At 46.5% G+C, this 25,806-nt stretch overlaps 1 protein-coding gene across 1 annotated transcript in view; it reads left to right on the forward strand.

The window, feature by feature from the left end:
• srp72 (signal recognition particle 72) overlaps positions 1–25,806 on the forward strand; it is a 228,925-nt gene that overhangs the window by 162,526 nt on the left and 40,593 nt on the right. The window contains exons 13-14 of the mRNA XM_059989802.1: positions 890–985; positions 5,838–5,941. Of these exons, the coding sequence (XP_059845785.1) occupies positions 890–985; positions 5,838–5,941 (200 nt within the window). The remainder of the gene's footprint in view (positions 1–889; positions 986–5,837; positions 5,942–25,806) is intronic.

Here is a 25,806-nt window from a genome sequence, read left to right on the forward strand (position 1 = left end):
AACAGTTATTCATTGTACATGCAGTACAAGATAGCAGCAAACATGCAGTTACATAAAATATATCACTCATGTCCCTGAGTTCATGAATGTTGTCAGTAAGAGCAAGCCTGTAGCAGTCTGCAGGTGAATGCAATCCAGCTTGTTTTACATCAGGTGAACACTGGAGGGCAGCGCCAATGCCAGCATGTGCCCCGCATCACACTGACTCTTGACACCTCTCCTGGGCAGCTGCAAGCAGGTGACACCACGCTAAAACTGAGGCCACTTAGCTCCCCTGCCGTTGGTCTCACCAATAAACCAGTGAACTGGACTTGAGGCGTTCCACATTACCAATATCCAATTGTGGTCTTGTGATCACAAGAAAAACATTTAAGGCAATCACCCGCTGTTAGACTGCACACCACCTTCGCACACCAACTCCTTTCTGTAGCAGGCAGCAATACAGTTTGCATCTTATCCATTTCCTCTGCCAACCAGCAGCCCGCCGATGGGGCAGACCTATAGTACTTTTAACCCAACAGTATCTTGCAATCGTAAAACAAAGGCATTTAAAAAAGACAAATTAACAACATTTAAAATTCATCTGAAGAATGGTAGTGGAATATGTATTGATTTGGCGTATTCTGGCCCAGTTCCTTATTCATTGGTTGATTTTGTGAAATAGTTTTATAAGATAAAAATTGCAGAGTTTGGTATAAAAAATTTAGAGTGGAGAGATTGTGGGGATAAATGGGATTTGCAGACTGGGAACATTTCATCATTGTTTTTGAATATTTATGTGTTTGATGTGTAGTACTTGCATTGTTCTTAAAATCTCCACATGTAATGATTTTTATTGATGTTACAAAAATGAACAATTTTTTCGTAATATATCCATTTTTTTCTCTAGGTGTCAGCCTTAGTTACTATGTATAGCCATGAGGAAGATATCGATAGTGCAATAGAAGTCTTCTCTCAAGCTATCCAGTGGTACCAAGAATACCAGGTAAATCCTGCTATGCATTTTGTTTTTGAGGACCACACAAAATAGTGTGCACATACGAGTAAATGTCAAAAGCATCAGTAGAAGGGTTAGCCTTTGATTTTAGTTTGGAGGAAACAGAGTTGGCATAAATCAGTCTTCTGCTTCACAAGATGCAATAAATAGTGTATCACTGGTTGGTTGAACTTGTTACATTTTATATTTGATATGGATGAATGCATTTAAGATATAGGTGTTAAAATTTGCTGATATCACAAAAGGGCAAAAAGCAAGTTGTGAAGAGATCATCAAGTAGTTCAAAATAGATGATGGGCAAAGATTTGAAGGGCATGTGGTAGATGTGACCTTGTGAATTTTGGCAGAAATAAATAATTTAAGAACTGAAATGTTGCTCTGTTCTGCAGAGGGAGCAATGTGCCATGTGCGTGGTTTACAAAAGGATTATCATGAAAAACTGCTAGCGGAGTGTTATTGTTCATTGCTGGAGGTGACACATCAGTTGTGTAGGGGACTGGTGAAACCACATCTGGAGAACTACATCGTTACAGTCTCCTTTAAGGCAGGATGTTAATGTGTTGGAAACAGTTCAGGAAAGATTTCCTCTTGCTGTTAACTACCACCCCTTGTGCACTACTATACCCACCTCCATTCAAAGCCACAAGCAATTTTTCCAAATGATGCAGCATTTCACCTACTAATCTGCTGGAGTCATCTGTTGTGTCTGGCACTTCCGGATGTGGCCTCTACGTTGGTGAGACCAATTGTAAATAGAGGAGCGGCTTTGTTGAGCGCCTCTGCTCTGTCCGCCAAAAGCAGAAGTTCCCGGTGGTGAAACATTTTAATTCCCATCCCCATTCAGACATATCAGTTTGTGGCCTCCTCTTGTGCCACAATGAGGCCTCTCTCAGGGTGGAGGAGCTTGTCTTCTGTCTGGGTAGCCTCCAACCTAATTGCATGTATATCGATTTCTCCTTCTGGTAAAAAAAAATTCCCTTGGAGTATTATGAGCAGTTTTGGGCCCCTTATCTTTGGAAGGATGCACTGAAACTGGAGAGAGTTCAAAAGAGGTTCACGAAAATAATTCCAGAATTGAATGGCTTGTCATATGAAGAGCGTTTGATGGCTCTGGGTCTGTATTTACTAAGAAGAATGAGGGATGCCTTATTTGAAAACTATTAAATGGTGAAAGGCCTTGATAGATTAGATGTGAAGAGGATGTTTACAGAGGATGTCCAACACCAGAGGACACAGCCTCAGAATAAGAGAATAAGACATAGGAGCAGAATTAGGCCATCTGGCCTATTGAGTCTGCTCCGCCATTCAGTCATGGCTGATTCTTTTTAAAAATCTCCTCCTCAACCCCAGTTCCCAGCCTTCTTCCGTAATGTTTCATGCCACATCCAGTCAAGAATCTATCAACCTCTGCCTTAAGTACATACAACGACCTGGCCTCCACAGCTGCATGTGGCAACAAATTCCACAAATTCACTACCAATTGGCTAAAGGAATTTCTCTTGCATCACTGTTTTGAAAGGGCATCCCTCTATCCTGAGGCCATGCCCTCTTTCCTAGACCCCCCCCCCCATCCTTTCCACACCTACTCTGTCTAGGCCTTTCAACATTTGAAAGGTTTCAATGAGATCTCCCCACTTCCTTCTGAATTCCAGCGAGTACAGACCCAGAGCCATCAGAGTTCCTCATATGATAACCCTTTTATTCCTAAAATCATCCTTGTTGAACCTCCTTTGGACCCTCTCCAATGCCAGCACATATTTTGTAAGATGAGGGGCCCAAAACTGTTCACAATACTCAAGGTGAGGCCTCACCAGTGCCTTATAAAGCCTCAGCATCACATACTTAGTCTTGTATTCTAGACCTCTTGAAATGAATACTAATATTGCACCTGCCTTCCTCACCACTGACTCAACCTGCAAGTTAACCTTCAGTCGGCTGGTGTGGTTTACCACGTCCGGTGCTCTCGGTGTGGCCTTTAATATATTGGTGAGACCTGACCCAGACTGGGAGACCGTTTCACTGAACACCTACGCTCGGTCCGCCAGAGAAAGCAGGATCTCCCAGTGGCCACACATTTAATTCCATGTCCCATTCCCATTCAGATATGTCTATCCATGGCCTCCTCTACTGTCAAAATGAAGCCAAACTCAGGTTGGAGGAACAATACCTTATATACTGGCTGGGTAGCCTCCAATCTGATGGCATGAACATTGACTTCTCTAATTTCCGTTAATGCCCCTCCTCCCCTTCTTACCCCATCCCTGACATACTTAGTTGTTTTTTTTCTCTCTCTCTCTGCCCATCACTCTGCCTGTTCTCCATCTCCCTCTGCTGCTTCCCCCTCCCCTTCTCCCAAGGCCTCCCGTCCCATGATCCTTTCCCTTCTCCAGCTCTGTATCACTTTCACCAATCAACTTTCCATCTCTTAGCTTCATCCCATCCTCTCCGGTCTTCTCCTATCATTTCGCATTTCCCCCTTCCCCCACGACTTTCAAATCTCTTACTATCTTTCCTTTCAGTTAGTCCTGACAAAGGGACTTGGCCCGAAATGTCGACAGTGCTTCTCCTTATAGATGCTGCCTGGCCTGCTATGTTCCACCAGCATTTTGTGTGTGTTGTTTGAATTTCCAGCATCTGCAGATTTCCTCGAGTTAACCTTCAGACTGTTCTGCACAAGGACTTCCAAGTCCTCTGCATCTCAGAGTTTTGGATTTTCTCCCCGTTTAGAAAATAGTCCGCACATTTATTTCTACTGCTGAAGTGCACGACCGTGCATTTTCCAACATTGTATTACATTTGCCACTTCTTTGCCCATTCTCCTAGTCTAAGTTCTTTTGCATCCTACCAGTTTCATGAACACTAACTGTCCATCCACCAATCTTCATATCATCTGCAAACTTGGCAACAAAGCCATCTATTCCATCACCTAAATCATTTATATACAGCATAAAAAGAAGTGGTCCCAACAGCGACCCCTGTGGAACACCACTAGTCATTGGCAACCAACCAAAATGATTATTTTATTCCCACTCTCTACCTCCTACCAATCAGCCAATGAGCTAACCATGTTAGTAACTTTCCTATAATACCATGGACTCCTAACATGGTAAGCAGCCTTGTCGGAGGCCTTCTGAAAGTCCAAATACACAACATCCACTGCATCCCCTTTATCTATCCTACTCGTAATTTCTTCAAAGAATTCCAACGGCTTTGTCAGGCAGGAGTTTCCTTGAAGGAAACCATGCTGACTTTGTGCTATCCTGTCCTGTGTCATCAAGTACTCCCATCACCTCATCCTTAACAATTGACTCGAACATCTTCCCAAATGAGGTCAGGCTAACTGGTCTATAATTTCTTTTCTGCTGACTTCTCCCTTTCTTAAAGAGTGGACTGACATTTGCAATTTTCCACTCCTCTGGCTCCATGCCAGAGTCCAATGATTTTTGAAATATCATTTCAAATGCCACCATAATCTCTAGTGCTAGCTTTTTCAGAACTCTTTCAGAATAAAGGGGCATCCTTTTGGTACAGGGATGAGGAGGAATTTATTTAGCCAGACAATGGTGAATCTATAGAATTCTTTGTCACAAACAGCTGAGGCAGACAAGTCTTTATGTCATTTAAGGCAGAGATTGATAGATTCTTGATTGGTCAGGGCATGAAGGGATTTGGGGGGAAGGCAGGAGATTGAGGCTGAGAGGAAAATTGGATCAGCTATGATGAAATGGCAGAGCAGACTCAAATGGCCCATTTCTGCTCTTATTTTATGGTCTTATGTAGAATTGAATTGAACTGACTGTTTCTTACATCCATATGTGAGGAGTAAAAATCTTTACGTCTGCATCTAAATGTGCAATGTGTAATTTATAGTAATTTGTAATAAATGGAATGTACAACAGGACAGTCATTGTAAAATAGAAATGCAATTCTATCAGTGTGAATTAATCAGTCTGATGGCCTGGTGGAAGAAGCTGTCTCGGAGCCTGCTGATCCTGGCTTTAATGCTGCGGTACTGTTTCCCGGATGGTAGCAGTTTGTGGTTGAAATGACTCAGGCCTCAAATGGAACCCTAATGGCACTAGTCTTCATAGTATCCAGGACATGCCCTCTTTTCATTGCTAATATCAGGAAGGAGGTACAGGAGCCTGAAGGCACACACTCAATGATCCAGAAACAGCCTCTTCGCCTCCTCCATCTGATTTCCAAATAGACATTGAACCCATGAACACCACCTCACTACTTTTTTTTTTGCACTACTTATTTAACAAATATATATTTGTTTAACAAGTATATATACTTATATGTACTGTAATTCAGTTTTTTTCTCTATCGTTATGTATTGCATTGTACTGCTGCCAATAAGTTAATAGAAACATAGAAAACATACAGCACAACACAGGCCTTTCGGCCCACAAAGCTGTGCCGAACATGTCCCTACCTTAGAACTACCTAGGCTTTACCCATAGCCCTCTATTATTCTAAGCTCTATGTAGCTATCCAGGAATCTTTTAAAAGACCCTATCGTTTTCCCCTCCGCCACTGCCGCCGGCAGCCCATTCCACACACTCACCACTCTGCGTAAAAAAACACACCCCTGACATCTCCTCTGTACCTACTTCCAAGTTCACAAATTATATGACATATGCCAGTGATATTAAATCTGATTCTGATTTGGCAGTCCTGATGAGGGGGTTGGCCCAACATGTCAACTGTTCATTTCCCTCCACGGATGCTGCCTGACCTGATGTGTTCCTTAAGCAGTTTGTGTGTGTTACTCTGGATTTCCAGTATCTGCAGGATCTCTTGTGACTATAAGTTGTTATTTTGATTTTAAATATAGCCAAATACACCAGCTCATTTGCTATTAGTGAGAGAAGCAGCCAATTTTAAGCTGAAGTATGGGCGGCAAAAGGAAGCAATCAGTGATTTGGAGCAACTTTGGAGGTATGCCTTTATTCATTCTTTATATTATAGCCTTTGCAGTTGTTAAACTTTGCACTGCATTGCAAGTATTTATTCATATTATTTTGTGAAAACGCAGCCATGGGAAATCGTGCTTCCATCAACTGAAAGTAGAAATGTTTTTAAAAAATGGTTGAATGTTGAATCATAACCAGTACTCCTGACTTATAGTTGCAAGAAAATGTTTATGAACACTTTGCAATTACCTGGTTTTCTGCATAATTACTCATAAAATGTGGTCTGATCTGCATCTGAGTCACTATAATAGACACACACAATCTGCCTAAGCTAATAACACACAAACATTTGTACTAGTTCTCATCAATACTGAGTACACCACTTAATCAATCACAGTCTAGGTTGAAGATAAGTATGCAAACCTCTGAATTAATGCCTTCAGCAAAAGCTATTAAGAGTCAGGTATTCCAGTCAATGAGATGAGATTGGAGGTGTGGGTTGTAGAGAGATACCCTGCCCTATAAAAAAGACACACTAAGTCAGGTTACAGACAGAACCTGCTCTTCTCAAGAAAGATTTGTTTATGTGCACCATGCCTTGATCAAAACGACTTTCAGAGGACCTTAGAAGAATTGGAGAGATGCATGAAGCTGGAAAAAGGCTACAAAAGCATTTCTAAAGACCTGAGTATTCATCAGTCCAAAGTAAGACAAGTTGTCTACAAATGGAGGAAATTCAGTACTGTCGCTACCCTAGGAGTGGACATCCTGGTCAAAGAATTGAAAATACACATGGACTAAGGTGTTAACTGTCCTGTGCTATCACCAGTGGGATCATCAGTTGATCTGCCACCCGTCTTCAGGAGTTTCGGCCCGCTTATGATCAAGACTCCCTCGAGGTGGTGGGCCAGCAGTGCTAAAGCACCACCTCCCACTGGTGAGCTTAGAAATTTGGCATCTGCCTCTATCAGAGTTGTTGGTCGCTTCCATCCAACAGATAGTCTACTCTTCAGGTGTCTATGCAACTATTGAAGAGTTTGCAAAAGATGGATACACTGCCCGACTACCTGCCCCTCTGGACATACCTGGTCTATACCCATTATGATCCTGTCTCTGCTGCCTCAGCTACAGCCCTGCTGGTTGACTTTGATCTCTCTTCTAGTGAAGCCAAGGTCACGCAGCCACATCTGGAAAGTGAACATAGTATAGCCATGGCAGCCTACTTCGAATGGATAGCATGAGACCTTCCACTCTCTGTCTCTGCACTCTGATCTTAATTTTGCATACTTGGTTAACTTGCGCTCATGGGCTTCATCGATGTTGTCTTCCCAGCAGTCTATGAGTTCACCAGTAACCACTTCTGTACTGGTGTCAGATCATACAATTATATCTGGACACAATGTGGTGAAAGCTACTTGCTCCGGGAAGCTGCCTTTCCCATCCAGATCGGCCTTGACGCACCAATCATTGGCTGAAGAAAGTATGCTTGATCATGGGCCTGCACTGTACGCCCTTTACTTGGAGCCTTCTTTCACAAATGATATGCAATGTTTTGTGCAGCATGGGGCATGAGATAAGTTGTGCTGCAGTACTCTCTGCTCAACCGCTTCTGTTACAACTTTGAGAACGTTGTTATGTCTCCAAGTGTACATGCCACTGGAAAGATTGACTCTGCTTGCACTGAAAATATGTTCAAGTGTTCTTGCCACAAGCAGCACACCTGTCTGTCTTATCTTCATACCAGGTGCTGAGGTTGACAGGTGTTGGGAGCAGTTCATACGCTGCTCTGCATAAAAAAGAAATGTGGAGCAGTTCCATCTGCCACCGAACATTCCAAGATAGATGTCATTGTTCAACACTTTCCCACCAGGTCCAAGCCCCTTGTTTGGCCAAGCCAGCTGTTTTAGCTAATCTCTTCTCTTCTACCTCTCGAATTTCTTGCATTACAAGCTCACGGCCTCCTTACCTGCAGAAGATGACCACCACTTGTGGGTTGTCCATCCAAGTCTTTGGTGGCCTAGCTGGGTAGCCCCAACCATCTCCTTGTGCTTCAATCTGGACTGTGCCTCATCAACTGTTACACGGGCTGACCACTTCCTGCCTGTTCTCACATCCAGCTGGGTGTTCTTGATGAAAGGGTCTTTTGAGTCTCGAAGCATCAAGAATTATCTTACCTTGGCTACTTTGACCTCTTCAACAAGGGATTGCACTAGGATGGTAAGCTTTGTCTGATTACTGTGGATTGCAACATTGGTGAGGCTGCTCGGTACTCCAAGCCACTTCTTCACGTACTTGTTGATCTTCCATTCCATTGCCTCAATATGGGACATTGCCTCCTCATAGACAGTTAGTGGCCACATTATCCCTGGCATCAGTCCGTACTGCAAGCATCACAACTTTAACTTGCCAGGCAAGCCACACTCGTCGACAGACATCAGACCACTGTTCTCCTGTCTCTTGAGCCCTCTGATCTGTTCTTTCTCTTGAACCCTCTTGGTATCTCTCAGCTCCTCTGTGCCTCTCAGCCCAAGGCTCTCAACTGGTTGGTCCTGAATGGATGGAATCTCCTCTCCACAAATGAAAGTCAACCAACTTTCCTCCCCTAAGAACAAGGCTCCTTGACTTCTTGGTCTTGAACTTCATTCTTCCCCAATCCATTAGCTCCTCAAGTCTAGATAGTACACTTTCCACTGTCAAAGACAGATCGACCCGATGCAAAGGCATCAATGCCAAGGATGCAATAAGACCATAAAACAAGCGACAAAACCTTCACTCTTTATTCATAGCATGCTATGGGAGAAGTTACAGACTGATCTCCCAAAGAGCCAGTCTGGACACTGCCCTGCCCCCGAATCACATTTCTTCACAACTTATAACATCAATCATTACAGGAAATACAATTACGCGAGTTAATACAGTTTTAGAATAGTTTCGATCACATGCTAAGATACAATTAGATGTAAAATCATCATTGGTTAGTTATAATAATTTTCTGCCAAAGCTAGCCTGGATACAACCTTACTTCCTCATGTTGACACCTCCCCCTACTCTCAAATGTTCTACCCCCACGCCATCCTTCCCCAATTTAGTTATGTTATACCTCAAAGTGCTTTGTGCGACCAGACAATTCCTTATTTGAACCTATGTCTAACACTATTAGGGAACAGTGTCTGGTGCATCACTTGTTGCTGAGTAAGGTTCACTTTTGGCTGTCCAGCAACTAACATAAGGTAATTAATCATTGTCTTTTAATATCTTTTAATCTATACCCCTATTTACCTATCCCTTTACTCCATCACCACTGCCTCTGTGCTAGGACCCAAAAGGGTGAGATTGTCCATGAACGCTCGTATTGGTGGTAACTCGTCTCCGCCATCAAGTGTGACACCTGGTCCCACTGATTCTATAGCCCTCACAATGACCTCTATGGCTAACTCAAAAAGGATGGGTGAAATTGCACATCCCATTGGGATTCCAACATCCAAGCTCTGCCACCTCGTTGTAAACTGCTGAGTGAAAAACTTCATCCGGAAATCGTTGTAGTACTGCATAACAAAGTTCCTCACTTTAGCAGGAATCCATAGGAATTCCATCGCAAACTCAATCAGGGCATGGGAAACAGAACCATACGCATTTGCAAGATCAAGCCAAACTACAGCCAGATTTCTTCTCAACCTCTTTAACTCCTGGATATCATTCTAGTATGTTTAAGGCATCCCGGGAAGCCTGGTATTCCTGCCTTCTGCACAGATGTATTTACCAATCCATTCTCTATCACAAATGAAGATATTCTTTCTGCTAGAATGCCAAACATAATCTTCCCTCTACATTCAGGAGTGAAATTGATCAGAACTGATTCAATGTAGCAGAAGTCTCTTCGGGATGTATACTCCTTCAGCCTCACTCCATGACAAAGGGACAACACCTTGTCTCCACACCACATTTAACAATCTCCACAAGTATTTCCTCAGCTCTTCACACTTCTTGAACACCTTGTACGGCACTCCATTAGGTCCTGGCACTGAACCTGACCTTGCCTTTCTGATGAACCGTTCGACTTCAACCAGTTTGGGTTCTGACAGATTGAACTTCACTCCTGGCTCGGTATGCTTCACAAGCCCTGAAATGTCAAGCAAAGGAGCCTCCCGCTGTTCGTTAGAGTAAGTGCTTGCCAGGTGATCCTCAAGTTCTTGTTGAGAGATGTTAAGCTGCCCGCTCTTATTTTGTTCAAACAATTTCTTTGTGAACTTGTGAGGGTTCTCAAAGAATGACTTTCTTGCCTTCTCTCTCTTCTTTCTCTTTTTACTTTGTGACTGCACGACGAAGTGATGCTAACTTTATTCGAAAATGCTCTCAGAGATCTGCAAGCCCTGGTTTGTCACCCTCACTTGCTACCTTCCACCTCTGTGTCAATGATCTAAGCTCTCTCCTCAACCTACTAATCTCCTCCTGGCACCTGCTTGCTTGCTGTGTAGGCTTTGCTTTCTTCAACTCAACCAAACCAAACCTGTACTTTCCAACATTGTAAATCATATCACCCATCACTTCCAACTTCTTTTTGATGTTCCCCTGAGAGTGTTCTCCAACATCATACTGATATCCTTATCAACACACACACCAAGCCTTCTCATCTGCCATTACTGGCCACTTGACCTTCCTCTTCTTCTGTACCTCCTCACCAATGCCATCATTCGAAGGATCTACCGTGGTCTGAAACCTGACCTGGGATATCTCTCATCTGACCTGGAGTGTGATGACTCTCTCCAGAGCGAATCGCTGTGGCTTGTGAATCAGTGGTTGAAAATACCACATCATCTGTGCTTGTGGGATGAAATAGCACTTCAACTTTGCTTGGTGGACTTATAAACCGTTAATGCTGGAAAACGCTCTCCCACATCAACACATTGGACAGTCAGAGCCTCTTATCCTAGCTCTTGGTCATAGTTGTTCCCTGTAATTAACTGTATCCATCTGATTGGGTCCATCATTACAAGATCATACCATTTGGTGAAGGAAGTTGGAGGATCAGAATGGGAGAGCGGTGGGAGCATTTTGATTTTTTCTTCTTCTCATTGGAGTTAAGAGAGGCGGGACTGCGCAGGCGTGTGACGTCCGGCAGTGAAGCGGGGAAGATTTAAAAAGGACACAGCCTCATACAGCGGGCAGCTGAGTAAGCCAGGAGCAGAGTGTAGGCTTAAGGGCTTTGGCTCAACGGGCTTAGGCGGAAGCGGGTGAGGCAAGGTAGGTTTAGGTTTCAGTTTTTCCTGTTATTTAAGGAAAGGGGAAGTATGAACGTGAGGGCAGTTTGTTGTCCTCAGTATTGGATGTGGGAGGTCCTGGAGTCTCCTAGCCTCCCGGATGTCCTCATCTGCGCCAGGTGCGCCAAGCTGCAGTTCCTAAGGGACCGTGTTAGGGAACTGGAGCTGCAGCTCGATGACCTTCGTCTGGTCAGGGAGAGTGAGGAGTTGATAGAGAGGAGTTGCAGGCAGGTAGTCACACCAGGGCCACAGGAGGCAGACAGGTGGGTCACGGTTAGGAGGGGGAAGGGGAAGAGTCAAGTACTAGAGAGTACCCCAGTGGCTGTACTCCTTGACAATATGTACTCCTATTTGAATACTGTTGCGGGGGAGAGCCTACCTGGGCAAGCAACAGTGGTTGTGTCTCCGGCACAGAATCCGGCTCTGTAGCTCAGAAGGGTAGGGAAAGGAAGAGGAAGGCAGTAGTAATAGGGGACTCACTATTTAGGGGGTCAGATAGGTGATTCTGTGGATGCAATCAGGAGACCGGGATGGTAGTTTGCCTCCCTGGTTCCAGGGTCCGGAATGTTTCTGATCACATCCAAGATATCCTGAAATGGGAGGGTGAGGAGCCAGAGGTCATGGTACATATAGGTACCAATGACATAGGTAGGAAAAGGGAAGAGGTCCTGAAAGGAGAATATAGGAAGTTAGGAAGGAAGTTGAGAAGAAGGTCTGCAAAGGTAGTAATCTCGGGATTACTGTCTGTGCCACGTGACAGTGAGAGTAGGAATGGAATGAGGTGGAGGATAAATGCATGGCTGAGGGATTGGAGCAGGGGGCAGGGATTCAAGTTTCTGGATCATTGGGACCTCTTTTGGGGTAGGTGTGACCTGTACAAAAAGGACGGTTGCACTTGAACCCTAGGGGGACCAGTATCCAGGCCGGGAGATTTGCGAAGGCTATTGGGGAGACTTTAAACTAGAATGGTTGGGGAGTGGGAATCAAATTGAAGAGACTAGGAGAGAGCAGGTCAGTTCACAAATAGAGAAAGCTAGTAGACAGTGTGTGAGAGAGGATAGGCAGTTGATAGAGAAGGGGAGCACTGAGACTGAAGATGTTGGGGAGAAGGAAGAAAAAGATAATAAAATTGTTTGCACCATTAGGGATAAACAGAGAGGAAGAGGTGGAAAGTTTCTTAAATGCATTAATTTTAATGCTAGGAGCATTGTAAGAAAGATGGATGAGCTTAGAGCATGGATTGATACCTGGAAATATGATGTTGTAGCTATTAGTGAAACATGGTTGCAGGAGGGGTGTGATTGGCAACTAAATATTCCTGGATTTCGTTGCTTCAGGTGTGGTAGAATCGGAGGGGCAAGAAGGGGAGATGTTGCATTGCTTATCCAAGAAAATATTACAGTGTGGCGACCCACTTTCTGCGCAGGCGAACCGGCTCACAGATAGCCAGCGCGCGGTGGGGGGAGACTTTGGTAATGCAACTGTGATATCATTTCTGCCCGGAGAGGGCGGGCGCTAGGGATTAAATGCCAGCGCCACGAAGTTTGAATAAACTAGTTTCGAAACGACTTACCGACTGCGTGTCATTATTTCAGCGCTGTGTGTAGCACATTGCTACACTGGTGACCCCGATGGTCCAAACAGGATTTGGACCAAAGATGACCGACTGTTCATCTGTTCACGCAGTTTCACTAAAACTGCCGACTTTCTGGACGCTGTGACCACGCGTGTGGTTTAGCCAAGCAGAAGCCCAGTTCCAGATTCGGCTGATATCTTCTGATTCCACGCGTTACTATCATGTGGTGAGCGCCCTTGACCAGGAGGCGGCCACCCAGGTTGTGGATTTCATACAGTCGCCCCCCGGAAGAAGGCAAATATGAAGCACTCAAAACGCTGCTCATTGGGACCTTTGGCCTCTCACGGCATGAGCGGCGTGCCCGCCTGCTTCACCTGGACGGTTTGGGAGACAGACTGCCATCAGCTTTAATGAACAAGATGCTGGCCCTGGCTGACGGACACAAGCCCTGCCTCATGTTCGAGCAAGCGTTCCTAGAGCAACTGCCCGAGGACATACATTTGCTGCTGGCCGACGCAGATTTCAGCAACCCCCAGAAGGTGGTGGCCCACAACTGGATTCCATCACGCTGTCGGACAACGAATTCACCAGAATCCTGGTGGACTTTCCATCGATTGTGGCACCGCAGTTCTCAGCAGCCATGCCCAGACACGGGGTTCAGCACCACATCCCGACCAAGGTATAACCCCTCCACGCCTGTTCACGAAGGCTTCCCCCGGAAAAGCTCTGCTTGGTGAAGGAGGAGTTCAAGAGGATGGAGGAATTGGGGATCATACGGAGGTCCGACAGTCCATGGGCCTCCCCCCTGCACATGGTGCCCAAAGCAGCTGGGGGTTGGAGACCATGCGGCAACTACAGCAGATTGAACGAGGCTACAACTCCAGACCGCTACCCTGTGCATCACATACAGGACTTTGCAGCAAACCTGCACGGGGCAAGAATATTTTCCAAAGTAGACCTCGTCCGGGGATACCATCAAATCCCGGTGCACCCTGAAGACATCCCCAAAACAGCACTTATCACCCCGTTCGGCCTGTTTGATTTCCTCCAAATGCCGTTCAGCCTGAAGAATGCCGCACAGACGTTTCAGCGGCTAATGGATGTGGTGGGACGCGTCCTGGACTTTGCGTTCATCTATTTGGACGACAACCTTATAGCCAGCAGTAGTCGCCAGGAGCATCTGTCCCACCTCCGCCAGCTCTACTCCCATCTGAGTGATTTCGGCCTCACGATCAACCCGGCCAAATGCCAGTTCGGTCTCAATACCATCGACTTCCTGGGCCGCAGGATTACCAAAGACGGGGCAACACCTCTACCCGCCAAGGTAGACGTGATCCACCACTTTGCCTGGCCCAACACGGTCAAAGGCCTACAGGAGTTTGTTGGTATAATGAACTTCTACCACCGTTTCCTCACCTCAGCAGCCTGTATCCTTTGCCCTTTGTACACCCTGATGTTGGGTAAAGGCAAGGACATTACTTGGGACGAGGAGGCCGCGGCCGCTTTTGTTAAAGCCAAGGAAGCCTTGGCAGATGTTGCGATGCTGATGCACCCCAGAGTAGACGTTCCGACCGCACTCACGGTGGACGCATCCGACACAGCAGTTGGTGGGGTGCTGGAGCAGCTCATCGAGGGGCGCTGGCAACCCTTGGCTTCACCCAAACTCAAGTACAGTACTTTCGACTGGGAGCTGTTGGCACTGTATCTGGCAATCCTGCAGGTACTTCTTAGAAGGCAGTCCGTTCACCGCTTTCACGGACCACAAACCGTTGACCTTCGCGTTCACGAAGGTGTCTGATCCCTGGTCGGCTCGCCAGCAGCGACATCTGTCCTACATCTCAGAGTACAAGACGGACATCCAGCATGTCTCAGGAAAGGACAACGTCGTGGCGGACGCACCCTCCAGACCAGCTGTCCAGGCCCTGTCCCTGGAGGTGGACTAGGCAGCACTGGCGGAGGTGCAGCAGGCAGACAACGAGATGCCCAGCTACAGAACCACAGTCTCAGGTTTGCAGCTGCAGGACTTTCTCGTAGGCCCAGGTGAGAGGACCCTTCTGTGCAACGTGGCTACCGGCCAACCTCGCCCCATCTTCCTGCCAGCCTGGAGGCGGTGAGTTTTTGACTCCATACACGGTTTGGCGCACCCATCTATCAGGACAACCGTCCGGCTGGTCTCCAGCAAGTTCGAGTGGGACGGACTTCGCAAGCAGGTCAGTGAATGGGCCAGAACGTGCACGCAGTGCCAAACAGCCAAGGTGCTGTGGCACACTAAAGCCCCGCCGCAGCAGTTCAAACCCACCGACCGGAGGTTCAACCACATTCATGTGGATATCGTGGGCCCCCTACCAGTGTCCCGAGGAGCGCAGTATCTCCTAACTATGGTAGACCGGTTCACAAGGTGGCCAGACACATCGCTCACCGACACATCTGCCGATTCCTGCGCCCAAGCACTGATCGCAACCTGGGTAGCACGCTTCAGGGTACTGGCCCACATTACCTCCGACAGAGGCGCCCAGTTCACCTCCAGCGTGTGGTCGGCTGTGGCCAGCCTGTTGGGAACGCAGCTACACCACACTACTGCCTACCACCCACAGTCGAACGGACTAGTGGAACACTTCCACTGTCACTTGTAGTCGGCTCTCATGGCCCGCCTGAGAGGACCTAACTGGGTGGACGAGCTTCCCTGCGTCCTGCTTGGAATTCGCGCAGCGCCCAAAGAGGATCTGTACGCCTCGTCGGCCGAGTTGGTGTACGGTGCACCCCTGGCCATCCTGGGAGAGTTCATACCAGTCCCAAGGTGGCAAGAGGAAGAACCCGCAGCAGTCCTGGACAGACTACACGAAAGGCTCGGCAACCTGGCCCCCATACCGACTTCATGGCACGGACGGACCCCGACCCATGTACCCAAAGACCTGCAGAACTATAAGTTTGTGTTTGTATGAAGGGGCGGACACCGGGCACTGCTACAGCAGCCGTACGAGGGGCCGTTCAAGGTGATCAACAACAACGGGTCCACGTACATTCTGGACATTGGGGGAAGAGAGAAGGTTTTCACGGTGGACCGACTCAAACCAACCCATGTGGACTTGGCGCAGCCGGTCGAGGATCAGGCACCGCGGCGCAGAGGCAGACCTCCCAAACAGAGGCTGATCCAGACTGTGGACATTGGGGGGGGTGGTTATGTGGCGACCCACTTTCTACGCAGGCGAACTGGCTCACAGATAGCCAGCGCGTGGCGGGAGACTTTGGTAATGCACCTCTGATGTCATTTCCGCCCGGAGAGAGAGGGTGCTAGGGATTAAATGCCAGTGCCACAAAGTTTGAATAAATTAGTCTCAAAACGATTTACCGACTGCGTGTTGTTATTTCAGCGCTGTGTGTAGCACATCGCTACAACAGCAGCGCTTTGGCAGGATAGATTAGAGGGCTCGTCTAGGGAGACTATTTGGGTGGAATTGAGGAATGGGAAAGGTATAGTAACACTTATAGATGTGTATTATAGACCACCTAATGGGGAGCGAGAACTGGAGGAGCAAATTTATAAGGAGATTACAAATACTTGTAGTAAGCACAGGGTTGTGATTGTGGGAGATTTTAATTTTCCACAGATAGACTGGGAAGCCCATTCTGTAAAAGGGCTGGATGGTTTGGAGTTTGTAAAATGTGTGCAGGATAGTTTTTTGCAGCAATACATAAGTGTACCAACTAGAGAAGGGGCAGTGTTGGATCTCCTGTTAGGGAATGAGATAGGTCAGGTGATGGAGGTATGTGTTGGGAGCACTTCAGGTCCAGTGCTCACAATACCATTAGTTTCAATATAATTATGCAGAAGGATAGGACTGGACCCAGGGTTGAGATTTTTGATTGGAGAAAGGCTAACTTTGAGGAGATGTGAAAGGATTTAGAAGGAGTGGATTGGGACAATTTGTTTAATGGGGAAGGATGTAATAGAGAAATGGAGGTCATTTAGAGGTGAAATTTTGAGGGTACAGAATCTTTATATTCCTGTTAGGTTGAAAGGAAAGGTTAAAAGTTTAAGAGAGCCATGGTTTTCAAGGGATATTGGAAACTTGGTTTGGAAAAAGAGAGAGATCTACAATAAATATAGGCAGCATGGAGTAAATGAGGTGCTCGAGCAATATAATGTAAAAAGAATCTTAAGAAAGAAATTAGAAAAGCTAAAAGAGGATATGAGGTTGCTTTGGCAAGTAAGGTGAAAATAATTCCAAAGGGTTTCTACAGTTATATTAATAGGAAAAAGATAGTGAGGGATAAAATTGGTCCCTTAGAGAATCGGAGTGGACAGCTATGTGTGGAGTCAAAAGAGATGGGGGAGATTTTGAACAATTTCTTTTCTTCAGTATTCACTAAGGAGAAGGATATTGAATTGTGTAAGGTAGGGAAACAAGTAGGGTAGTATGGAAACTATGATGATGAATGAAGAGAAAGTACTGGAGCTTTTAAAGAATATAAAAGTGGATAAGTCTCCAGGTCCTGACAGAATATTCCCTAGGACCTTGAGGGAAGTTAGTGTAGAAATAGCAGGGGCTCTGACAGAAATATTTCAAATGTCATTAGAAACGGGGATGGTGCCGGAGGATTGATGTATTGCTCATGTGGTTCCATTGTTTAAAAAGGGTTCTAAGAGTAAACCTAGCAATTATTGGCCTGTAAGTTTGGCGTCGGTGGTGGGTAAATTAATGGAAAGTATTCTTAGAGATGGTATATATAATTATCTGGTTAGACGGGGTCTGATTAGGAGCAATCAACATGGATTTGTGCGTGGAAGGTCATGTTTGACAAATCTTATTGAATCTTTTGAAGAGGTTACTAGGAAAGTTGACGAGAGTAAAGCAGTGGATGTTGTCTATATGGACTTCAGTAAGGCTTTTGACAAGGTTCCACACGGAAGGTTAGTTAGGAAGGTTCAGTTGTTAGGTATTAATATTGAAGTAGTGAAATGGATTCAACAGTAGCTGGATGGGAGATGCCAGAGAGTAGTGGTGGATAACTGTTTGTCAGGTTGGAGGCCGGTGACTGGTGGTGAGCCTCAGGGATCTATACTGGGTCCAATGTTGTTTGCTATATACATTAATGATCTGGATGATGGGGTAGTAAATTGGATTAGTAAGTATGCAGATGATAATAAGATAGGTGGCGTTGTGGATAATGTAGTAGGTTTTCAAAGCTTGCAGAGAGATTTTGGCCAGTTAGGACAGTGGGCTGAAAGATGGCAGATGGAGTTTAATGCTGATAAGTGTGAGGTTGTGGCGACCCACTTCCTATGCAGGCAAACCAGCTCACAAAATGGCGTTGGGCCTTCTTCACCAGCAAGGGGAGAAAGCCTGTGTGCGGGGAGACTTTTGTAATGTACCTCTGAGGAACTGCATAAAAGCCAGTACTGCGAAGTTTGAGTAAACTAGTCTGGAGTACAATTCACAGTCTGTGTGTCGTTATTTCTAGCTCTGTGTGTAGCGCATCGCTACATTGGTGACCCCGACGGACCAAACAGGATTTGGACCAAAGATGATCGACTCTTCGTCTGTTCACACAGTTTTGCTAAAACTGCTAACTTTCTGGACGCTGTGATCCCGCATGTGGTTTGACTAAGCAGAAGCCCAGTTCCAGATTCGGTAGATATCTTCTGATTCCATGCGTTACTATTACATGGTGAGCTCTCTTGACCAGGAGGCAGCTGCCCAGGTTGAGGATTTCATACAGTCACCCCCGGAAGAAGGCAAATATGCAGCATTCAGAGGGCTGCTCATAGGGAACTTTGGCCTCTCATGACATGAGCGAGGTGCCCACTTGCTGCACCTGGACAGTTTGGGAGACAGGCCGCCGTCAGCATTAATGAACGAGATGCTGGCCCTGGCTGAAGGACACAAGCCCTGCCTCATGTTTGAGTAGGCGTTCCTAGAGCAACTGCCCCAGGACATACATCTGCTACTGGCCGACACAGATTTCAGTGACCCCCAGAAGGTGGCGGCCTGGGCAGACGTGCTGTGGAAAGCCAAGAGGGAGAGCAGGGCATCCGTCAGACAGATTATCAGGTTACACACCCAACAGTAGGCCAGATCAGGTCCGGCAACAGAGTACACACAACCCAGAGGCAGGAGTGAGGTGGCCGATGAACAGTAGTGTTTCTACCACCCTGTCGCCCGCCCTGCAAGTTCCCGGGAAATGCCAGGGCTAGCTGCCGCTAATGGCTACGGTAGCTGGCCACCAGGACAGCCTCGTGTATGTCTGTGACAAACAGTCAGGACGCCACTTCTTGGTCGACACCAGAGCGGAAATCAGCGTCTTACCCTCGATGGGGTACGACACCCGCAACAGGGAGCCAGGACCCACCCTGAGGGCCGCAAATGGCAGCACGATATGGACCTACGGCAGCTGTAGTTTGGCGCCAGCCAGTTCACGTGGGACTTCACACTGGCTGCCATGGTCCAACCACTCCTGGGGGCAGACTTCTTGCGAGCTCACAACCTGCTAGTCGATTTGCAAGGGAAAAGACTGGTCCATGCCAAGACTTTCCAGATGTTCTCCCTGGGTGAAGCCAAGTTGCCGGCCCCACACCTGGACTCCATCATGCTGTCTGACAACGAATTCACCAGAATCCTGGCAGACTTTCCATTGGTTCTGGCACCGCAGTTCACGGCAGCCATGCCTGGACATGGAGTACAGCACCACATTCCAACCCAGGGACCACCCCTCCACGCCCGCGCATGAAGGCTCCCCCTGGACAAGCTACGCCTGGCGAAGGTGGAGTTCAAGAGGATGGAGGAATTGGCGATTGTATGGCGGTCTGACAGCCCATGGGCCTCCCCCCTGCACATGGTGCCCAAAGCAGCCAGTGGCTGGAGACCTTGCAGCGTACCGCAAACTGAACAAGGCTACAACTCCAGACCTCTACCCAGTGCCGCACATACAGGACTTTGCAGCAAACCTGCACGGGTCAAGCATCTTTTCCAAAGATGCCAAAAGACCTCGTCCGGGGATACCATCAAATCCCGGTTCACCCTGAAGACATCCCCAAAACAACACTCATCACCCAGTTCGGCCTGATCGAATTCCTCTGAATGCCGTTTAGCCTAAAGAATACCGCACAGATGTTCCAGCAGCTAATGGATGCGGTGGGACGCGACCTGAACTTTGCGTTCATCTATTTGGACAACATCCTCATAGCCAGCAGTAGTCGTCAGGAGCATCTGTCCCACCTCCACCAGCTCTACTCCCACTTGGGTGATTTCGGCCTCACAATCAACCCGGCCAAATGCCAGTTCGGACCTGACACCATCGACTTCCTGGGCCACAGGATTACCAAAGACGGGGCAACACCTCTGTCCACCAAGGTAGACACGATCCGCCACTTCGCCCGGCCCAACACAGTCAAAGGCCTGCAGGAGTTTGTTGGTATGGTGAGCTGCCACCACCATTTCCTCCCCTCAGCAGCCCATATCTTGTGCCCTTTGTTCACCCTGATGTCTGGTAAAGGCAAGGACATTACTTGGGACAAAAAGACCACTTTTGTTAAAGCCAAGGAAGCCTTGGCAGACGCTGTGAAGCTGGTGTACCCCAGAACGGATGTTCCAACCGCCCTCACAGTGGATGCATCCAACTCAGCAGTCGGTGGGGTGCTGGAGCAACTCATCAAGGGGTGCTGGCAACTCCTGGCGTTCTTCAGCAGGCACCTGCGACCACCTGAACTCAAGTACATTGCCTTCGACCGGGAGCTGCTGGCTCTACATCTGGCAATCCGGCATTTCAGGTACTTCTTAGAAGGCTGCATTCACTGCATTCACGGACCACAAACCATTGACCTTCATATTCATGAAGGTGTCTGATCCCTGGTCGGCCCGCCAGCAGCGACATCTGTCCTACATCTCCGAGTACACGACGGACACCCAGCATGTCTCAGGAAAGGACAACGTCGTGGTGGACGCATTCTCCAGACCAGCTATCCAGCCCTGTCCTTGGGGGTGGACTATGCAGCACTGGCAGAGGCGCTGCAGGCAGACGACGAGATGCCCAGCTACAGGACTGCAGTCTTGGGTTTGCAGCTGCAAGACTTCCTCGTAGGCCCAGGTGAAAGGACCCTCCTGTGTGACGTGGCTACCAGCCAACCTTACCTCATTGCCCCAGCTACACCACACAACTACCTACCACCCAGAGTCGAATAGACTAGTGGAACGCGTCCACCATCACTTGAAGTCAGCTCTCATGGCCTGCCTAAAAGGGCTTAAATGGGTGGACCAGCTTCCCTGGGTCCTGCTTGGAACTGACTCAATCTGGTCCACATGGACTTGGCACAGCCAGTCAAGGTTCAGGCACCGTGGCACAGAGGCAGACTGCCCAAACAGAGACTGATCCAGACTGTGGATATTGGGGGGTGTATCACCGGTTCTGGGCAGGGTGGTTATGTGGCGATCCACTTTCTAGGCAGGCAAACCGGCTCACAAAATGGCGCACACGACGGCAGAGAGGCCTGCCCCAAAATGGTGCTGGGCCTCCTTCTTCACCAGCACGGGGAGAAAGCCTGCGCGCGGGAAGGGACTTTTGTAATCCACCTCTGACGTCATTTCTGCCCGGAGAGAGCAGGAACGGAACTGCGTAAATGCCAGTGCCGCAAAGTTTGAATAAACTAGTCTGGAGTGCAACTTACAGACTGTGTGTCGTTATTTCTAGCTCTGTGTGTAGCACATCGCTATAAGGTGCGACATTTTTGTAGGAATAATCAAAATAGGACATACATGATAAATGGTAGGGCATTGAGGAATGCAGTAGAACAGAGTGATCTAGGAATAATGGTGCATAGTTCCCTGAGGGTGGAATCTCATGGGGATAGGGTGGTGAAGAAAGCTTTTGGTATGCTGGCCTTTATGAATCAGAGCATTGAGTATAGGAGTTGGGATGTAATGTTAAAATTGTACAAGGCATTGGTGAGGCCAAATTTGGAGTATTGTGTACAGTTCTGGTCACCGAATTATAGGACAGATGTCAACAAAATAGAGAGAGTACAGAGAAGATTTACTGGAATGTTACCTGGGTTTAAGCACCTAAGTTACAGAGAAAGGTTGATCAAGTTAGCTCTTTATTCTTCGGATTGTAGAAGGTTGAGGGGGGACTTGATAGAGTTATTTAAAATTATGAGAGGGATAGATAGAGTTGATGTGGATAGGCTTTTTCCATTGAGAGTAGGGGAAATTCAAACAAGAGGACATGAGAGTTAAGAGGTAAAAGTTTAGGAGTAACATGAGGGGGAACTTCTTTACTCAGAGAGTGGTATCTGTGGAACGAGCTTCCATTAGAAGTGGTAGAGGCAGGTTTGATTTTGTTATTTAAAAAAATTTGGATAGGTATAAGGACAGGAAAGGAATGGAGGGTTATGGGCTGAGTGCTGGTAGGTGGGACTAGGTGAGAGTAAACGTTCGGCACGGACTAGAAGGGCCAAGATGGCCTGTTTCTGTGCTGTAATTGTTATATGGTTATATATGGTTATACCAAGAGCACAATGTGCAAAGCTGATTGAAATCAAGACATGAGGTAATGTTGCAGCTATATAAGATCTTAGTTAGACTCCACTTGGAGTACTGTGTTCAGTTCTGGTCACCTCATTACAGGAAGGATGAGGATACTATAGAGAGTGTGCAGAGAAGATTTACACAGATGTTGCCTGGATTTGAGAACATACCTTATAAGAGTTGTTTGAGTGAACTTGGCCTTTTCTCCTTGGAGCAACAGAGGGTGAGAGGTAAGCTGATAGAGATGTATAAGATAATGAGAGGCATTGATTGGATAGCCAGAGGCTTTTTCCCAGGGCCGAAATGGCTAACACAAAGGGGCAGAGTTTTAAGGTGCTTGGAAGTAGATACAAGGGGAATGTCAGGTAAGTTTTTCACAGAGCGTGGTGGGTGCATGGAATTTACTGCCAACGAAGGTGGTAGAGGTGGATACAAACGGGTCTTTTAAGAGATTCTTAGATCAGTACACGGAGCCTTAGAAAAATAGAGGGCAATGCAGTAAGGAAATTCTAGACAGCTTCTAGAGTAGGTTACATGGTTGGCATAACATTGTGGCCCGAAGGACCTGTAATGTACTGTAAATTTTCGGTGTTTCTGAATGCAGAGCACTTTATTTGGAGAAATAAGGGCACTGCTCACCAAAACCAAAGCCTTATCCTGACTGTGAAGGTTGGTGGAAGGAGCATCATAGTTTGAGGCTGCTTTGCTGCCTCTGGGCCTGGACAGCTTGCAATCATTGAGAGAACAGTGAATTCAAATTGAATCAAGACATTTTACAGGAGATTATCAGGGTAGCAGTCCATCACCTGTAGCTTAGTTGAAGTTGGATGATGCAAAAAGATAATGACCCGAAGCAGAAGAGTAACTCAGCAACAGAATAGTTAATAAAAAAGAAAAATTGTGTTTTGGAATGGTCAAGTTACAGTCCAGACCTGAACCCAATTGAGAGGCTGTGGCATGACCTGAAGAGGGCTGTTCATGCAAAGTATCCCAGGAATATTGATGATCTGAAAGGTCTAAAATTCCTCCTTCTTGTTGTGCAAGTCTAATCAGCAGCTACAGAAAATGTCCCCTGTAGAGATTACTGCTACTAAAGGAGGTTCTAGCAATTATTAAATACATGGGTTCACATTACTGTTTCCAGCCTGGACTGTGAATGATTAAACAATATGTTCAATAAAGACATGAAAAGTAAAATGTTTTTTTATTTGTTTAGGCAGTTGTGTTTGTGTATGATTGTGACTTAGATGAAGATCAGACCACATTTTACGAGTAATTAATGTAGAAAACCTGGTAATTGCAAAGGGTTCACAATTTTTTTCTGGTAACTGCCCTTGTCCCTTGCACCTTGAAAATTGTGATAGTATAATCTCAAACAATTGTTTATGATCACACAAATCTTTCAACCTTCTTTGCCAAGCAGCATCACTGCTGCTGTATGTTTGTTCCAGAATAGCCTGAAGAAAAGTGTTTAGACTTCCTAAAAACAATCTTAGTCAACAAAAGTTAAAAGTTGTCTTATTCTGTAAATCTATATATTTGGCATAGTTTTTTCCTGGAAGTTAGAGTTGTTGAACATTAAAACAATTGATAATACTAACATAAAACAGCTAAATTATTAAATATAGCAGATGGCAGTAATGCTTTAATATGAGCTGTGATTTATTTCATATCATTCCACTGTGCTCTCATTGCTCCTGAGCAAATAGAACATTCAAACATTCTTTGGCATGTAAATGATCCAGTGGTTGAGTACTTCAGGGTTTTGTGCTTGTTGTGTGAATTACTTATAAAATTGGATAGGTATACGGACAGGACAGAAATGGAGGGTTATGGGCTGAGTACGGGCCAGTGGGACTAGGTGAGAGTAAGCATTCATCGTGGATTAGAAGGGCCGAGATGGCCTGTTTCCGTGCTGTAATTGTTATATGGTTACAGCTCATCTCAGAAAGGGCCTGTAATACCAAGACATGAAGTATGAGCAGTAAGTGCTGAAAATACCACCGAGTCAGTCAGCTTCTATGGAAAGAGAAAAATAATGAGTATTTCTCATCTGTGACCTTTCAACAAGCAAATAGAGTTTCCAGCCTGCCTTATGGTTGGTGGAAGCATTTGGATTGATGAGGAAAGTCAAACACTGGAGACACCCAGCCTCTTTGGCCATGGCATATATGTGAAAGATCTGCACAGTCCTGTGTATGTGTTCTATGAGGAGACGATGAGAACCCAGAGCTCATAGAACATACTGGACCACCACCATATTGGTACTGTCAAACCTAGGAATGACAAGAGATGAGGTCATGCATAGAAAATTTAGGGAGTTAAGTAGAAAGTTAAAAAGTAGGATCTCCAGTATTGTAATCTCTGGATTACTGCCTGAGCTACATGCCAGTGAGGCTAGAGATTGGAAGATGGCAAAGTAGAATGTCTGAATAAAGAGCTGGTTTAGGAAGGATGGCTTTAGATTCAAAGATTTCGAAGGTACATTTAATGTCGGAGAAATGTATACAATATATATCCTGAAATGCTTTTTCTGCACAACCATCCCTGGAAAATGAGGAGTGCCCCCAAAGAATGAACGACAGTTAAATGTTAGAACCCCAAAGTTCCCCCCCCCCAGCTCTCCTCCCTCCCACGCGTAAGCGACAGTAAACAACAATTCTCCCCCCCCCCCCACTAGCAAAACAAAAGCATCAGCACCTGCCACAGTGCACTCAAGCGTGAGCAAAGCAACAGCAAAGACACAGACTTGCAGTACTCCAAAGACTACTTGTTCACCGGTATTCGATGTACCACAGTATCTCTCCCTCCCTAATAAGGGAGAAAGAGGTGGCTCCATTTCACAGCGAGAGGGGAGACATAATAAGCAACTTGCTGGTTTATAATGTTAAATGTCTGTTGCGTCACTTTTTCTGAGCTCTGTGCACAAAGATCTCAGGTCTCTGGGCACGCAGCCTTAGATCTTCCATCTCCCACGACACACCGTTCTCCTGCCTAGACACCAACCCCCATCTCCAGAGCTACGAAATCTCAGTGCACTGAAGGCGAGCAAAGCTCTTAGGTCGAGCCCTTGGTGTGAAACCTCAAGGGTGGGTCCCATTCCCTCAAAGAACCATAGAATCCTAGATCACTGGGATCTCTTCCAAGACAGGTGAGACCTTAACAAGGGAGACATAATGTACCTAAACTGGAGGGGCAGCAGTATCCTTGCAGGGAGATTTGCTATTGCTGTTCCTTACTCTGTCAGGAAGGAGGTAGGGGATCCTGAAGATTCACACCCAACGATTCAGACACAGCTTCTTCCCCTTCGCCATCCGATTCTAGTTACTTAGTACTTCATAGTAATGTCATGTCTTTACCAGCAGGTGGAGCACTGGAGGAGAAGATAGAAGTTAAGTCAAACAAGTCCAGCAAGAAAAGCTAGCAGGGTCAAGCTAAAGAGCATGGGGTGAGGGTGGGGATTAACTTCCCCAAGTGTATTTATCTTAATACAGGCAGGATTATGGGTAAGGCAGAAGAATTTATAGACACAAGG

This window comes from Hypanus sabinus, chromosome 14, assembly GCF_030144855.1.
Source record: "Hypanus sabinus isolate sHypSab1 chromosome 14, sHypSab1.hap1, whole genome shotgun sequence".
Classification (NCBI taxonomy): Eukaryota; Metazoa; Chordata; class Chondrichthyes; order Myliobatiformes; family Dasyatidae; genus Hypanus; species Hypanus sabinus.